At 36.0% G+C, this 18846-nt stretch overlaps 1 protein-coding gene across 1 annotated transcript in view; it reads left to right on the top strand.

The window, feature by feature from the left end:
- Positions 1 to 18846, top strand: part of STK3 (serine/threonine kinase 3) — a 126005-nt gene that overhangs the window by 71522 nt on the left and 35637 nt on the right. Inside the window, exon 10 of the mRNA XM_030943662.1 lies at positions 7881 to 8056. Within this exon, the coding sequence (XP_030799522.1) occupies positions 7881 to 8056 (176 nt within the window). The remainder of the gene's footprint in view (positions 1 to 7880; positions 8057 to 18846) is intronic.

The following is an 18846-nucleotide window of genomic DNA, read 5'->3' as shown; positions in this document are numbered from 1 at the left end:
GTGCTCTTTGATACTGTTGAATAACAGAACATTGCAAGCAAGAAGGTTGGAGAAATAAACTTCGTGAACTAGGGAAGAGAGATTTCATTTCCTTCCTAGAGACACAAAATATTTATGAGAAACTTTTTATTTAATTGCTGTTGTGTTTAGTTTCATGTTTTGTTTCCTTCTGCCTTTTGTTTCCCTGCTCAAGGACAAAATAAGAAACAATAATATGTTTTTATTTATAAGTACCCATGCTTAGAGGCCTCTGGGAGCCATGACAGAAAATAACTAAAACCATATTTTTTTCACAAATAGGGAATTGTGCCCAGATAAAATTGGGATTTGGAACAAAAAGAGGCCTGTCCTTCTGCCCCAAAATGCATTTTACAGTCTAGTAATAAACCACATTTATCCTGTCTTGCTTGGTATGCCTGTGCATGCTCTGAAGAGACTCTGTGGTATGTACCTGGAAGGAGGAAAGAAAATGAAGAACATAGGAGAGTTGGGAGGAACTTCAGGAGGTTTAATGTGGAGTAGAGGAGAGAGTGAGAATGATGGAAATATTACCTCTTTTGTTTGGTTCCCTGGGTTTTACTTGTTTTTGTGTAGAAGCCTTTTCATATGTCAGTGGAGAGACTAGAGTTCAGACCAGCTTCCTCACATTCCCCTTGTGGTTTTTCAGCAAGGCTTAGTGTTAGGGCTTTCCAGTGCCCCAGCAGTACTTGTGGTCATTCTCTTTTCTCCTTTTCACTATCATGCCCCTGCTTCTCTTTTTTGCCCTGTTGAATTTATATTGGCTATCTGCATTGGGCTGGAAAAAAAGTTTTCTCTTAGTGCAGTTTGGGTTTATTCTGGATTTCTAACTGTTGCTTCAGTTCTTGGTGAAGCTTCCAGATAGTTTGTGATTGATAATGAATGTATTAAAAGATGAGGACAGAGAAGTCATGAGGTGGCATTTGGCATCTAGAATGTAGAGAAGTAATCAGGTTTTGTTTACTTTTTGCCCTATAAGACGTGAACATTTTAGGTTTAGTCAGTATAATTCTTAAGCACATTCTTCCTTGTAATTGAATATAAGAATATAATCTTTGGGACAGCAGATTTCCTTCCCTGTTCTTCCCCCCCAAACAGATGACTGTTTTGAGCAGCATAACTCCAATAACTCCAGCAAAGTTGGCAAACTGGAGATAGCCTGAGGCAAGTGATGGTTTAATCATTCAGCTGTCAGGCACTAGATTTGGTTCCAGCACTTACTTTCCTGTCTTATTATACATAATGATATTTTTGATTACAGCGGGACGTGCACCATGCTGTAGAACCTACTTGTTGATAGAAAAATTCATGAGTTGGTTTATTCATTATTCTTTAGTGATTTCAGCATCCAGGTAAGGGATTGTTTGATATTGTAAGTCAGTCTCCTCTGTGATATGAGGTATAAGCTTGGATAGCTTTGGACTAGTGCTTCAAAACTCTTACTTCAGCTGGTGTTTCAGCTGACAAGCAAAAGCTGGTGAAACGTGTTTCATAACAACTTAGGTCCTCATTTTGGTAGGAATTTCGTAAGGAAACTCAATATAGGCTGGTTTCAGTGTTGCTGTAGCCTAGTTATTTACACTTCATGGGTGTATTTTCAGTCAGGCATGTTTACTGTGCCCCCAGTAAGATGATTTGCTTGGTGCCATATATAGGTGTACTATATAGGTGTATATGTATAGAGGTGATAGATGTTTACAGGTCTGTATTGGTTCTCAAGCCATTTTCTGTGACTGGTAATGAAGTTGTTCATTTATGTCACTAGTAGTAGTATATTTTTAAAATGGGGATTTTTCTTTTTAAATAATGTTGTTGTTAATTCTGCTTTTGAGAACTGTTGCAGAATGCTAGTTTAATGTGGATTTTCTTTGTTTTGCTAAAAACAGAAATAAAGTGTAATTCAGCTGGAATGGACTAATGGGAAGTGTTTGAGCAATGCTCTCGGGCACATGGTGTGATTCTTGGGGTGTCCTATTCAGGGCCAGGAGTTGGAGTCCATGATCCTGATGAGTCCTGTCCAGCTCAGAATATTCCATGATTATAATAGTAGTATCATTGAATATTTTTTCTTTTTTCCAGGGAGTGGGGGAAAAAAAACGCAAAAATTATTAAACCAGAACTCAGTAACCACTTTGTTACACAGCTCTCAGAAGTCAAACATTTCTTAGATCTGTCCTGTGGTAGAATCCCAGCCGCTCTGGCCTAAGTAACTGATACAGTTTCTACTGCTGCTTCCTTGTGGTTCCCAGTAGCCTGACCTCTGAGTCTCTGAGGTGGTTGCTTAATAGGTGAGTGTTAGCAGCTGAACTTTCCCACTCGTAAAATACAGTCACAATTCCTGCTTAAAATATGGCTGAAGGAGGTGGCTGTGCAGCTTTTTATGTGCTAGTTCGCTGTTAGATGCATTTGCCTGGAGACTGAGGTCAAATTGATGTTCTAGGCTTCTGCCTCCCATTTCCCAGAATTACTGCCGCTGTGTTGCAGGGCACCTTGTGAGGGGAGAGAGTGGTGGTAGGAATGTATGGAATACAAAACTTAAGTAGAGTATGATGTTGTATAAGCTCTGGTAGCCTTTGCAGCAGGGATGAGAGCACATGGGTATGTACAGGTCTAAAGAAGGCTGGAAGCTGATTGCTTTACAGCTTCTGACTCTTAATAGTCAGAGCAGTGTATTTTGAGCGAATAAAAGATGACAGGATGCTCACAGAAGCACTTCAGACAGGAGAGCCAGATCCCTAACTTCATCAAGCAGCTGAAAATGTTCCTCAGTTAAGAGGTAGATGGATATCCACAGAATGTAGAAGGCTGTGCAAGCTCGTGGGTTTTGGCAAAAGGAAGAAACCTTTCCTCAATAGATACGCAGCTGCAAAGAGGTGCAGTGTCCTGGTAGTCACAGAGTGAGAGGAAGACTTCTATACTTTCCACTGGACATTGCAAACCCTCCACTCCAAAATGCTGAACAAACAAAATACCAGCACCTGTGCCCTCCCAGGAAATTGTAGTGGGAGTCTCCTTTCTGTAGGAGATGGTTGCCCTCATCTGCTGACCTTACTTGTTAACTAACAGCAGAACTTTTAAACAGCAGAACTGTTAAACTGGTTTAAAATCAATTTGATATTAATATGATACTTTTCTGCTGGAAATGCTTCACTGCATTTCCAATAAATTTTCATGGTAGATGACATCAGTGTAATTTAACCAAAACATCTATTAGAATGGGGTGTGCATTCCTCTTTATTTTGAAATGTGTGTTGAGAATTATTTGTTTTATTTGTGATGTATTTTTGAAACAGTGTCATAGAGTTGGTGTTGTGTTGTTACCTCATTCATTTTATTCAGGATACTTTTTGGAAGAAACGTGCTTACATAACTGTTTGGGGACATCCCTATTGGCTGTGTTCCTATCAGAGGTTTTGCTGAGGTAGAGTGTTTTCAGCACCAGTGGTGCTCTCTGTGTTTTATGGCTTGCCAGCAGCTTCTGACTGTTGTTTTGCTATGGCCTTTTTCCCCACGCTGTCTTTGCAGTAGGCAAGTTGTAGGGGTGATAGAAGGCAGATATTCTTAAATACTGAAATGGTGGAAAACATTTTTAAACATGATCATTGCTTATTGAAAAGCAAATATTTAGAAGAACTGAAAAATCCAGATCCTTCTAGGATGGAACAGGCTATTACACAATAAGCTTTCAGTGCAAGTGTGGAGTGATACTGACTGTGCTGCAGATTTTTTGTGGCAAATGTAACTTACTGAATAGATGAGTGAATTAATTGTCCTTAAGGGAATCTTTACATATTATACTTCCAGTTTTCTTGGTTCTTGAAAGACCCTTGAGAAGATAACATTACTCTGTTATCATGAAAGTTTAAAAAAGTACTTTCAGACCAAAATGATCTTATTTTTTGCGGGGGGAAAAAAAAGGTGCAACCTTTATCACTTTGCTCTGGCATAAAGATCCTGAATGTTTTCTAACATAAATACAAAAGAGATAGCAGCTTTCACATGGCTTTTAAACTGGTAGATGTCAACCCATTCCTATGAAACACTAACTGAACCTGTTAGGTTAGCTAGAGATTGAAATAGTGTCTCTTTTTTAATTTATTTATTTATAAAAATAAAACAAAACCTTAAAAATAAATTTCTAAATAAATTCTTCGGGATTTTTAATACTTGAGGAAGAAACAAAAAAAAAAAGGTTGAAATACCTCTGGTCCTATCATTTTGCAGTCACATTTCTCGTTTTCTGTATGAGTTTTTGTATTTGCAGTGAAGGTAAGCAGCTCTTGCTGTTTTAATTGGGCTAACTGGCTGTATGCTCAGTTAAAATCAGAAGTGAGTTCTAAATTCTTACTTAGCAAAGCAAATAAAAGACAGTCTCAAAGTAAAAAATAATTGTTCTTTGCTTACCTTGGAATAATTTCAGTCCTGTTGACCCAATTTCCATAATATGCATTTGGTAGCAAGGAATTCAGAGAGGTTGGTTTGTTTTCTGTATGTAGGTAGTCTTCTATTCCATGTATAAGGAAGATATTTTAAATAGTTTAAAACTAATTTTTAAATAGTTTTAAAAATTACGAGCAGTGCTTGGAAAATCTTGTGAGAGAATGGAGACTTCCTTACCTGTAATGGGCCAACATTTTGGTACTTGGAGTTTTGCACAGAGACACTGGCAATCTTTTTGTTTATAACTATGTCTCAGGGATGAAACTTAAGTACAGCCATCTCAACAGAAGAAAAAAATTGGTTGTGAAAGGCCTGCAATGTGGTGTCCTATCTTTTTGGTACAAATAGTTTCAGGGGTTTTGGGCAGTAATCACCAAGTATGAACAGTTTGTACCAAGAAAGTGCATTGTATTTCTGTTTTTAATTCTACCTCCTTCACGCTACTATCTTCTCTTGGATCTGTTTTCTAAATGTGTGGTTTTTTGAAATTTAGATTCTTCCATTTTTCTTCTGCTCTACTCAGCTCTCATGAGACCCCACCTGTAATAAATACTGTGTTCAGCCCTACGACCCCCAAAACAAGAAGGACATGGAACTGTTGGAGCAAATCCAGGGGAGGACCATGAAAATGATCAGAGGGGTGGAGCACCTCTGATGTGAAAAGTGGCTGAGACATTTGGGGCTGTTCGGCTTGGAGAAGACTCATTCCCTGCATGACTCCCCGGGGAGACTTCGTAGGACCTTGCAGTACTTAACAGGGAGCCTACAGGAGAGCTGGAGGGGGACTTCTGACAATGGCCTGTAGTGACAGGACAAGGCATAATGGCTTTAAACTGAAAGAGGGCAGGTTTAGAGTAGGTATTGGGAAAAAATTATCTGCTACAAGGGTGTTAAAATATTGGAACAAGTTGCCCAGAGAAGCTGTGGATGCCCCATCCCTGGAAGTGTTCAAAGCCAGGTTGGATGGGACTTTGAGAAGCTTGATCTAGTGGAAATCATCCCTGCCCATGGAAGGGGAGTTGGAATTAGATGGTTTTTAAAGATTCTTTCCCACTCAATCCATTCTATGACTATGGCTTTTGCTCTTTAGTGCTCTTTCCTGTAGTTATTTGGCTGTTTACTTCTCATCCCTTCCTCAGTCCCAGAGGAATGTCCTTCAAGTGATATTGAGTTTAGTGGGGGCAAACTTGGGAGATTCTAGAGAAGAGATGTCTGCTGTCTGGTCAGTTAAATTTGACATGGAGTTTAGTTCACTGAATTATTAGTTGTTGCTAATTAAAATATGATGAGTAGAGATCTGGGATTAGAAAAAACATACGTGAAAAAATGTGGCAAAAACTGAGAGAAAATTCAGCCAAAAAATGTGAGGAAAGAAGGTGTGGATGGAAATAATAGATTGATTGAAGGAATCATTGTGGAGTTGAAGGAAAGCAGTTAAAGTCAAATTCACTAAAGCTTAGAGCACAACAGTAGAAGCATACATTAAAAAATGCCAGAAGAAATCTTACCAGAACAGAAAAATTTAGGAGCAGCAGAAAGAAAAGAAGCAATAAATCAACATGCAGTCTTGACTTCTATCGAGAATAATGTGGCCAGCAGGTCCAGGGCAGTGATAGTCCCCCTCTGCTGAGCCCTGCGGAGGCCACACCTTGAATCCTGTGGTCAGTTTTGTGTCCCTCATTTGAAGAAGGACATTGTGGTGCTGGAGTGTGTCCAGAGAAGGGCAGTGGAGCTGGTGAAGGGTCTGGAGCACAAGTCCTGTGAGGAGCTGGGGTTGTTTAGCCTGGAGAAAAGGAGACTCGGGGGTGACCTTATTGCTCTTCACAACGACCTGACAGGAGATTGTAGCCAGCTGGAGGTTGGTCTCTTGTGCCATGTCTCAAGTGAAAGGATGAGAGAAAATGGGCCTAGGTTTTGCCAGGGGAGATTCAGATTAGATATTTGAATTTATTTTTTTTTTCACAGAAAAAGCGAGTAAGCATTGGAACAGGCTGCCCAGGGAGGTGGTGGGGGCAACATCTCTGGAATGCCTGGAAGTGTCAGGAGGTGTCTGGATGTGGCACCTGGGGTATGGTTGTGATGATTATGGTGTTTCTAGGTCAGTGGTTGGACTAGATGATCTTGAATGTGTCGTCTGGCCTTGATGATTCTGTGAAAAGATGGCAGTACAAAAATAAACATTAATAAAAAAACAGACTGCTACTAACCATGCAGCAAAAATAGAATGAATTAGAAAATCTTTAGACAGAGGAGATGGAGAGAGATGATGAAATGAGAAGTGGAAGAGAGGGGAAAAAGCCACTTAGTGAATGAATAAAAACTAGTGTAAAGCCAGATAAAGAGATTAGCAAGTCCTAGTAATCGTGTAAAACATAAGCTCAAAATATATTTTCAGTTTACCTTTTCACTTATTAAAAGAAATATATAAAATAAAAATTCCTATTACTTTGTTATGCTTGTATAGTTTTGTCTGATTTTTGGTGTTAGGTTCCCCCCCACGTCCCCCATCTTAGTTATTTATGTCTCAGCCTGTTTCATATTTTATTTGTGGAAATATATTTTATAGATCTTCATGTCAAATATGTTACACTTCCAGAAAGTGACATGACACATTTCATGTGTCAGTGCTATGCAGAATATGGTCTCTGAGGTGACAGTTATGTTTATTTATTATGCTATTTAGTAATGAGTTTGCTTTGAAATCCCACAAATGAAAACAAATTTCAATCATTTAGGACTGCAAATTTTATTTTTTTACCTTTAGTTTTGCAAAAAGGATAAAAGAACAGGAGTTCATGCTGATCCCTGTCTGCTTCATAAAGCTTTTGCAGCTGTTTGATGATGACAAAAAAATCCCCCAGGATATGGAGACAGGGTGCTTTGCAACCATCTGTAAAGAGTGATCCTGTAATTTTCTGGGAATATTAATTGGTAATGAATTAAATTAAGCAGCATCTAGACACAATTTGTGTAGCTGTATTTTGCAAGTTCTTTTTCTAAGTAATTATAAAATCCCACCTTTAGTGAAACTCTATTCCTTTTCTACAAGTGCCTGTGGACCAGGCCTTGAAGTTAGGGGCATTCAGCACCCAAAGGGATGCTTAGCACCTCATGTTATTCAGTCTCTATAACAACAAATTAATACTGCATGAAGTAACTTCTCAGATTATTTGTGTGTGCAACACTGAAATGTCTTGAACATTTCTCCACATTGTATCTTGCTACAAAAATATCATACTTTGACTATGAGCTTTAATGCCAGAGATCCTCAGGGGACAAACAGGCTTGCATCACATACAAATGGCTGTATTAGTTTCTGCAAACCCCAGGAAAATTAATTAGTGAAGTTTAGTTTATAGTGCATTAATACTTTAATCTTTGAATAGTTTTTTACCTTTTTTGTCTGTTTTCTTTTAACCAAGGAAATGCTACTTCACCTCAAGTTCAAAGACCTTCTTTCATGGACTACTTTGATAAACAAGATTCCAAGAATAAAAGCCCTGAAAACTGTAATCAGAACATGCATGAACCTTACCACATATCCAAAAACGTTTTCCCTGATAACTGGAAAGTCCCTCAAGATGGAGACTTTGATTTCGTAAGTACTTTCTCTTCTGTGCAGTTCATTTTATATGGGCCAAAAATAGTTAATCCCTTTCTATAACTATATTAATACAAATAAAATTTCAAGAATACTGTCCAGATATCTAATCTTTGTGCCTCATTCTGGTTGTTGAAGTAAGTACACCTGATTAACACAGGACTTTTTTAATGAAGAGTGGTATGTGACATTATATTACTTTGTAATAACTTTTTTTAAAAATATTTTTGGTTCCTTAAAATTCATGTGATATAACAACTTTAAAATTTGACCCAATACTGTTAAGAAAAAATAGAATTGCTATAGATATGGAATATTGTTGTCATGTTTGCTGGCTATCTCAGTAAAATGATAAGCATTTTAAACTGGATTGGAGCCATTTAATCAATCCCCTTGGAGATGTTTAAGACCACCTACTGTTTTGCACAAGTCATCTTCTTGGTACCATTCCAATAGCACACATCTCTTTACATAGAATTATTCTACCTGACACAAGTTCATCTATTTCAGGTTGGAGTTTTTACCCTCCAAAATATTTGTAGTTTATTTCATTTTGCCTATGTCACAAATTATAACAGGTTCAAAAAGAAAATGTTCCTAAGTTATAGGTTGCACTTAAAATGAAATATATAATTATGTAAGTAATTATACCTGCTTTTCACCTTGGCTTATTTTTTAACATGTTTCAATGAAGTCTTTGTTTATCTGTTGTGGATGAAATGTTCATAACTACAGTGCAGTAGCTAAATATGATCACATGGTGCCTTTGTGAAGCACACTTGAGATTTCAAGAGAAATGTTGTGTTTAATTTTAGGTAACAGCTGTAGGCGGGGAATTTTCTTTCCAGTTTTCACTTACTGCATTTCTACTTAAAGCTGACTCTTAAATTTAAACTACTGAAGTAAAGCCAATTAAATAGCATAGTGCAAGCTGTTGCTGCTGGAGAGTTTTGATTTAGTTGGATTTTGGTTTGGGTGGAGTTTTTTAGGTTTGTTTTATTTTTTTTCCTGTCAAATGCAGCAGTTATCATCCTGATGATTGACTAACAAAATAGTTGCCCTATTCACTGGAAAATAATTGGCCGTTGTTTCAGTGGGGTTATTATAGTGGCAATAAAGCTGCCTTTAGAATAATTTTAAATTCATCCTTTCTTTTCCATTACTTGTGAAGAAATACAGGCAAAAATTATTCTTTTTGTAAGCACAGTCTCTCACTTTTTAAGATAATAAATCTGTCAGTACCTACTCATTGATAACTCATACGTGGATAATCATGTGGAATTTGTTGACATTGCTTGTAGAATGAAGTTGCCTTCTTGAAATAGGAATTTGTCCTAGAACAAAACCCAAGCAGTTCTGATCTTCAGAAACTGAAGTGCTCAGTTTTGTATGCAAACCTTCCCAGTGGTGGTAGACTGGCAAGTACAGACTTCAGAATCCTAGATGGTTTTCTCTAAAGCAAGGGACCTTTAGAGGTCATCTAGTCCAGCTTTCCTACTATGGACATGGTCAGCTTTCACTAGTTGTTTAAAGCTGTAACCTTGAAAACTTCCAATAATGCGGCATCCACAACTTACCTGCGCAGTTTGTTCCTAAGTCTGTTGGAATTTATGTGATGTGCAGTTTGTCCTTGGCTTCCTGAAAAGGCAGTGTTGTGAGACTTGTTGTTACAAAATTATTCTGATTGAAAACCAAATAGGATTTTTTAAAAAGTGAGTAACTATTTGTATGATCTCTGTGTGTGTGATGGTATTTTGTTTTAAACATGAAGAAAAGATAAACCATCATAAGAAAAAGTTTAAGAAGATGCTTCAGTAGTGGATATACTGCGTCAGAGTAGTCCACTCAAAAATACATTTCTGTAAAGCATCTGGTACCAGCTGATGTTGCACAGGGTATGGGTTTTAACTGCATGCTGATTTGAACCACTGGCAATTATTATTTACTTGTATGTTCTAGAAGCACTTCTGTTTATGTTTTAGACAGTGAGTGGCAGTATTGGCAAGTGGCCTGCAAGAGACTTTCTCAAAGGATAAATCAGTGGGCAGCATGGATAGTATATTGTCTGTTCTTTGTGAGATCAACATGAATGTTTTCAGTTGCTGACATGAAGTCTTTAAATGATTCATCAAAGGGATAAATGATGGAAACTTTTTGAACTAAATAATTCTGTGTTTTTTTGTTTGAAATTAGCCTTAATGGGATCTAAAAAGATATCCAAACTGTAAATGATGACAGTCATAATTTTATTTAAAGAAGGGATTGCTACTCTAGAACTGAAATATAAATGATCAAAATACAACTTAATACTAATAAATTCTAACTGTACTCCAGCTTCCTGTGTAGAAGAGCGAGGATGCTTTGTAAGCCAGAAGTCACCAAACTCATTTGCAGAATGATACCATTATTTCTTACCCTTGTGAATCAAACACACCATGGCAGTTCTGGCAGCCAGTGAGCATTCACTTGTGAGCCACAGTGAATGACAGGGTCATGCTAAGAAGAAATTTTTAAATGTATTGGATGGAAAGCCCTACAAATTTTTTAATGTATATGTCTGTTAAAGCATGAAGTAGGAAAAAGAAATGTATTGAGGTGGGAAAGAGAAGGGAAAAGGAAGTGAAAACAAACTTGATAAATCCCTGCAACTAATTAGTTTGCTTATTTCTGTATATTTTAAGGTGCAACATGAAGAACTGGGAACTAATTCCTCTGGCCAAATAGTATATTTGCTTTATGTCACAGTGATATTTTATCCGGTTCTTAGTCTATCGTACTGTCTGATAAAACAGTTATTTTATTTGTTGAAATGTACAAATAAATGTAATGTGCTTAGAAAAGTTAATCTTAAATACTTGCTGATGTTTTTAGATAATGTAAATAAATGATATAGGAAACTGTTCTCATCGTGTGGATAAGCAAATATATAAAATAAGGCAAATGAACTTAGCGCTAGGGCTAGTTTGAAAGGCTTGGTGTGAGCATAGTTTTCTGCCCTGATGTAAATGTTTTAAAAACTACTTGCCAACACAAATATAACTGGAAGACTTTTCCAAGAAAATAACATGCTTTGGTCATCAATCTGAGCTTAAAAAAAAGTGAATTTTAGCAGCATTATTTGTTCTGTAAGTATCTATTTATGGTTTGGTTTTTTTCCCCTACTGAAGTACATATGTTTTGAAATTTAAAAGCTGATCTTAATTCTTTTTCACTGATGCCATATGGGAATTTAAGGTCTCTCTCTAACTTTTGGTCCTGTGGGCCTTCGGTTCTGTGATCAGTCTGTGCTGGTTACTGATGTCATGTTCCAGGAATTGATAAGAAAAATTGTCACTACAGACCTTTGAGAAACATTGCATTGAATCAGGTATATTGCAAATAACTTTAACTAGATTGAATTCGGTTACTGTATACTCACCTTGAATATTACATTATTCCAAATTTATACTGTTATATTTGCTCTGGACTTAAAGTGCTGTTTTTCATGCAAAAGGGCTGTTTGGAATTTTTCTACTACGTTTCTTCTTGCTTTTTAGAAAGAAACAATGACCAAACAAAAACATTCAAGCTCAAGCACTTTTGAATATTTTATTTTCTTTGAGTAGGAATTTGTATAGAATTGCTGGTTTTAATCTTTGTTTTCTGTTATTCTACTGTCTGGTTTTGATGTCTTATGATAAATTCTCAAACCGAAAAGTATGGGCCTTTGATATCAGTGAATATTAGGGAAATGTATTTCTGGGGAAGTACTTGTAATGTTTTGTTTTGCTTGTTCTACTTCAGCCTTTGAAGTGCAGCTGTTGAAGCTTTGATTTGATATACAGCTCTTTCAAAAAACCTGAACTAATGTTTATTCAAACTTCAGCTTTTATATTGAATTGTTAATGTGTATCTCACACTGAGGATCATTGTGGAATTTTGCTTTCAATGAATTCTACCAGTCTATAGGCAATTCTCTTACACATTTTAATTCTTTTAAGAGGCGTGTGGCAGGTGGCATAATTAAAGCTGTATTTTTAATCTTAATTCTGTCAGTTTTACTTGGGGTTAAGTGATGCTTTATGCACAGCAAACCTTGATGCCAGTAAGTGTAATCAACAACATAGTACTTATTGTGAGGAATAGTGGCATAATCTGATTGAGTAAGTAAAAAGGCAGTAAAGCTCTGTAATGTGTGGCTATGAGATTCCTAGGAGTGTTAATGGTGCAGGGTATAAGCAGATTTTTCATAAGGAAGCTTAACTGTTGACTTTTAGTTCTAGCTCAGAATTCAGCAGTTTGGATCAGAATGAGAGCAAATGATGTGTTTGTTTCACCCATCTGACTGGTCAGTCCTTTTAAGAACGGCTGTTTTTTGTAGATATTTTGTATTCCTGTGACCACGTTGCTATTATGATAGCTTTGTTCTTTCCATGGGGAATGTTTCCCATGAAATAGGTACATGCTGGAGAGAGCTGTGTATTAAATAAGTAGTATAACTGCAGGGTGTTGTTAAAGCAGCTTGCTTAAATTTTTTTATTGTCTGTCACAGTTGAAGATTTTATGTTGTATAACATTTATAATAGAACTTAGTTTTCACCAAGAAAAGGTGAACTTTTAATTCTGAGCAAGAAGAGCTCAACATTTTTGTTACGTGGTGAATACCCAGATAAACCTTAGCTTGTGATGGATGTGCAATGTGTACATGTTGTGAAATAACCTTCTGCTTATATTTTTACTGTATCATGACATTTTAGATCTCATTAAGATTTAAAATTACCCTGTAAATCCTTCTGCCCCTTAGTAATGTGTGTTAGAGTGGGACGTGATATTAACGAAGGATTTACATGAACCTAATTGATGATAACCTCTGAATTTACATTAGTCAGAATGAGTTGCTAAACTTCATTTGCACTAATTGAATATGTTATTTAATTTTAAATGAGTCATTTACTTTTTGTTATGAGACAATAAAATGTAAAAAGGCAAATCTGTTTATTATAGCAGTGCTAGGGTAATGATTTCTGTTTCTAGTAGAATTATTTCCAAGCAGGAATGGTATCCAGATTGTTAAATATTAAACAGTGAAGATGTAGATCATGCTTTGCATAATAACTGCAGTATCATGTTTAAGTAGATGCATTTTGGGTGACTTAAAGATTCTGGAATAGCAACAAAAAAATAAAAAGCCATCTGTTACTGTAGGCAGAATATTTCCCTGGGTTTCAAAAGGAACAAATACATTAGAATATAATAATTTTGGAATAGTAGTACTGCAGATACTGAGACTTCAGTTAACATTTACAAATGTGTATTGCTGCAATTGATTCTGTAAAATATTACATAGCATAAAATGCCTGAAGACTATCTAGAATTAAATTAAAACTTCACTAATAAAGCTAAGCTAACTTCATTGGAAATACATCTTTGTCCAAAATCTTGGCTGGGTTTATGCTGACTTTATTTAAGCAGTGAATGAGTTTGTTTGGAGCAGTTCTTTTTCTAATTAAGGGGAATTAACATATTTAATCCATTTTCAGTAATTTCTGATTCTCTTCAAAGATTTGAAAATTTTAAATGAGGTATTAATATAGATTCTTTTTGCTTTGTTTTTAATTAGTTGTTGAATATCATGAAGCATTTCCAGATGCTGACAGGAAGAATGTTTTCTTAAGTAAGCAAATATGAAACTTAGGTTTCTGTGTTTGCATGGGCCATACACCCATGAGATAAAGATATTATTGGTGCTGATAGCTTCCACACAGAATTTCATTCCACTCAGTTCAGGCATGGCTAAAAGGGGAGAGACTGTAAAATGAATTTAACGAAAATTACATGCTTTATCTAGGTCATTTTGTGAGGACAGTGTGAACCTCAGCAGTGGAGATTTTCTGTACCTTTTAAAGTAGGTGGCTGCTAGAGAAACTTCTTGTGTCTTGGGTGATTATTTACCCAAAAAATGAAAGGTATGTGTGTGGGTAAGTCAATGGGAGAGGTGTTTGTATTAGGAATCTACAGAGGATGGTTTGCACATTGTGGTTTGTTAGGTTTATCATGCAGCTGTTCAGGAGGGGAGTTTTTGCCAACCTGACATGTAAACCAGAAGTGAAATATTTGTTGCTGAGATTTTATAGGCAAAGATAACAGAACAACTTAATACACTTTTAAAAAAAACTCTATAAGTCAAATACTTACTAATTTAACTTAATTCTGTTTGTATATTCTTACCATGAAAGGAAAATTATTTTTCATACAGAGAGGAGGAAGTACAATGCCTGAGCAGAGTGTTTCTCCAGCTGATACTGAATACAGCATTCTTTCTCTTTGAATATGTTCCTTCTTCTATTAGTATGTAAATAAATAATTAAAAATCAATCCCAGTAATTTTCTTAGGCTGTAAATAGGATCAATACTTTCTGTTTCTCTTAAATTGTAGGACTATTATAAGGCTGTTACTCTGACTACTGAGTCATGTGTAACAAAGTGCCAGTGCTATACTTCAGCAGCTTTGGAAAGCGAATCGTGCTGTCTGACAAAGATTATATAAATTTTTGTATCTTAAAAGAGCACAGGAAACACCCTTCTAGAACAAAAAGCTTTTTGCATTCTTACATGTTAAACAGAACAAAAGGCTTTTATTTATCATTGACATACACTCTGAAGACAAGGCAAGAGGTCAAGCTTGAATTGCTGCGATTTATTTGAAGTTAGATATAGGAAGAATGGATAACTACATACAACAGCAGACTGCATTGGAGGGTTGCAGAAGTTGCCATTGTTGTAAGTGTTGAAGACCTGGTTATATAAACACATCAGGAACTGTTTTGGTGGAGTTAATCCCACTTGGAGCAGAGGATTGTTATAGGTGACCTGCTCCTGTAGATGTTTCCGATGGCCTTATTTCCTCTGGCTTTATAAACTACTGCTGATGCCTGATGTTTGTAATCATAAAAGATGTTGAGAACATTTACATTTTACAAGCTTGAGCTCTTACAAATAGTGACATACTTAATTTGTTTGTTAGGAGCATCAGTGTTTTGGAGGAGCTAGAGCTTGAGTAACCTTAATCTGTTTTGCCATTAGCAGTCAACTGTTATTTCCAAACATGTCTTCCTCTGGAAAATTTCAGCCAAGATTCAGTCAGTAAGACTTAACCAGGTTTTCCCTCCCAAAACTTTATGGGATCCTTGCCATCTTATTTTATCACATCAAAAAATTTCAGTGTGCAGTTGTTTTTTACTTACAAATAGTTTCTAGTGAGAAAAATTTCAAAACTTAATTTTCAGCCAACTTTCAAATTCTTTGTATAGAGTTAAGAATGAATCTACTACACACCAAAGAGTTCAAATGCTTCCATCATCTTAATGCCTTCTTTTTTACCTCACTACCTTGAATGAGGAAAATGAGTTGAGAAACTGAAGCATAGTTTTAGTATGTATATTTGGTTATATAGCAAGTCTGTAATTTGTGCATAGCTTAAAAAGAACAAAGGAAAGACATGAGTGAAGCTGGTGAGCTGGGACGGTGCTGCTGGTTTAAAGTAACATCTTGTTACCTTAGTAACCAGTTGTCTGTACTAATATACTTCTTCAGGATCATTGTGTAATAGCTTAGTAATGTGCGTAGTTTTGAGAAACTTGTAAAAAGGCAGTTGTGGCTGGACAAATTTTAAATGGTCCTTTTTTGTCCATCAAACCAATTCAGATTCAGATCTCTATTCTGTTTTCCCTTACAGTTAAAAACAACCCAAACAAACAGGGAAGGTATTTAATCCAAGGAGTTTTTCATGTTCCATGAATCAGTGTTAGTGCCAAGACAGTGTGCCACACCTTTGTGCGTAATGTCTGATCTCCGCATTGAATGTTCACACCAAGGAGTGCTTGTTCAGCTCAGGCTTTCTGCAGAATTCTTTGAAATCATCTCTATGTCAGTATCATGCAAATTTACCACCAGGAAACAAAATCTGCTCTTCTGCTCTTTGCTATGATAATTAATGCTAATGAAAAGGACTAAAAATAAAACCTGTCTCGGGAGACTGGGTGACTGGAAGATTGTTTAAGTTAATTTTTACAGGTTCTTATTTTCGAGGAGGAGTTCCTCATCGTAAGGTTTGGTAAAGAATGGGATGTTTTTAGCAGTTTAGGGGGTTTTGCGCCATCCCCCCATTGCTTGATTTTAGACTCAAATGGGATCTTTGTCAGATAAGATTCTAGCAATTTAACAGAAATAAAATTGGATGAGCTTAGTGACTGTGTGGCTGACTCTGAATAATCACAACGCTTGTATTAGATTTCTGTGCCTCGTGTTTTGATCAGCAGCCAGTAAATACCATGTGTAGACTCTATATTAATCATAGATGTTAACAATATTTCGTAAACAAAATGCTGGAAATTAAATGGCTGACATTTAATACTATTGTGCTTTATGAGGAACGGAAAAAAATCTGTGTGGCTTTAGTTTGCAAATATCTTGTAGAATTTGAATAAAGACACTTGTGCACTAACACATTGACTTCAAGCAGTGGGCTCAAATACTTAGAGTTATTTGTTATTTTTGAATTAATATCTTCAGATATATGATTAGATTTGACTTAGTGCACATATATCAAGTCCAGGGATTATCCAAAATATTTTGCCTTATATGTAAATTTTATTTTTTTCTTACAACTTGCATAACTCAGAGATTAAAGGGAACTTCTGTGAAACCTGAGAGCAAAATTTGTATTTCTGTAGTTTCTGAACAACTTATTATTTTCATTTACTTGTATTTTTTAATGTATGAAAAGTATATGTTAAAATTATCCAAATGTCATTCTTTTACATTAAATCAGTGATTAAATATGCATTATAATCCACATTTACTATTGTTTATTGGGAGTTGCAGAATTGCTGTGAACTAGTAATTTTATTTTTGGTGAAAAAGGTAAGATGTGTGCATTGTAAATTTGTAATGAAACTGTTTGGATACTTGACTTTTTTTTTTCATTCACTGATGTGCCTGGGCAGACATGGACGGCACCAGTACTTAAAAAGGTAAAAAAAAAAAAACCCCTATGTGATATCCTCTGGTGTGTGGAGGGTACACCCACACACATGACAAATCCAACAAAGCAAAAAAATAAATTTGACAAGTTTTTATACCTACTTTATATTTTTATATGAGTAAAAATTTAAAAATAAAACTATGTAAGCCCCATATACAAAGCTGTGGTTATTGGCAAATTCTTTGCAAAGACTTAATCTCGTACTTGCTAAAGTCAGTGGCAAAACTCCTACTGATGTCAATCTTAAGTTTCACTGCTCAGGCTGTTAAAGAAACTACTTTCATTTGTGCACCTAAATGTGAAACTGCATTTAGATTTTGGGTTAGAAATTTCACAACTTAGACTGTTTCTCTTAGCATTCCTTAGTTTAGGGCAAATTCACACCATTCCTTAAGAAAGAAGCGCTTGAAGAATTAACAGTTTTCTGGCCTCTGTTTAATGATTTTGGTATTACTTATATTTGTGTTTGACATTAGGAATTGTACAGATAAAATAATAGTAATCAGATAATCTAGTTTGTTGACATAAATGTTCCAGGACAAAATTGTTCAGTAGGACAGCTCTAAAGGTACAGTAGCATGGCTATAGCTATTTCAAGAAGCTGCTTGATGCTCAGCTGAGCACTCTGACTTCATTTCTATGACAATTTTTAGTGTGCCATAGTGAGAACTAAAACAAGTTACCTTAAACCATTTTGAAAAATGTAACTTCCTTTGCATTGCAGCAGACTGGGGTGATGGGCAGGGTTAGGTCTGCAGCTGAGAAGAAGGAACTTTGTAATCTGTGCAGCCTTGACCACATGATGCTGTATGACCATCCTGTAGTGCTTGTAGATGTGAATTTGGTCCAACCTTCTAAAAAGGTTTAAATTTTTTTTTCCCTCTTGGTGTCAATACAGTCCAGTATATGTAGTTGGTTTTTATATTTCAATATTATACTTTCAAGTAAGAATGGAGGAAAAAGTGTTCTTCAAAGACATAGACCAAGCTTTCAAATTACACTAAAAAGTTACCTAGATACAAGAAGTTCTGTTAGTAAAAATTATTTGTCCTGAAATGACAGCCTCTTTTATTTTGTTGTGTCCTCTTTGGAGATTGTGCTTTTTAGCATGGGGAATTACTTGAAGAGTGAACGGAGGCTTTCTTTCTAAAGTGCAAACCTTTGGGTTACTTTAAGATTGCCGTTAATTATAGTCTCTGTTTCTAAATGCCATCCACACACAAAAAACCCCTGTATTCTACAGAGATGGAGAACCACTTAAAGATGCAAACTGTTATGCTGATAATATTCATAGAGATAGAAATATGTTATTTCCATGGTGCTTGTGATATGTACATGTAGGATGAAATGGGCTTTTTGTTTTGCTTTTGCAAAGTTGTAAATTTAATCACTATTTTTGTCTAAAGAGTTTCCATTGACTATTAGAATATGACTACGAGGCAAGAGGAAGAGACCTGTGTGAGTACACCTACATTCAAGCAGGTTCACATAACAAAGATATTAAATTAAAAAATGAAACTAAGGCTGGTCCTTTTATATTTTTTATGTGGCTTAAAATTTGGCAAGATGTGAGCAACTGTGTGCAGTCCACCTTCAGTGCTACTTTAGAGAAACAGAGAAGGAATTGGCAGGAGTGTGCTGGTTGTATAGTGCAGCTTGATATGTACATGCTCAACTGTTTCATTTGTTGTCTCATGACTTGTCTTGACCTCTCTTCCTTGTCATGGGTTTTAAAGGCCTCATTTACAGTGATTGTTCTTCCTTA

The sequence above is a fragment of the Camarhynchus parvulus genome, chromosome 2 (genome assembly GCF_901933205.1).
Source record: "Camarhynchus parvulus chromosome 2, STF_HiC, whole genome shotgun sequence".
Lineage (NCBI taxonomy): Eukaryota > Metazoa > Chordata > Aves > Passeriformes > Thraupidae > Camarhynchus > Camarhynchus parvulus.
The sequence above is the reverse complement of the archived record's forward strand: the minus strand, read 5'-3'. Positions and strand labels throughout refer to the sequence as shown.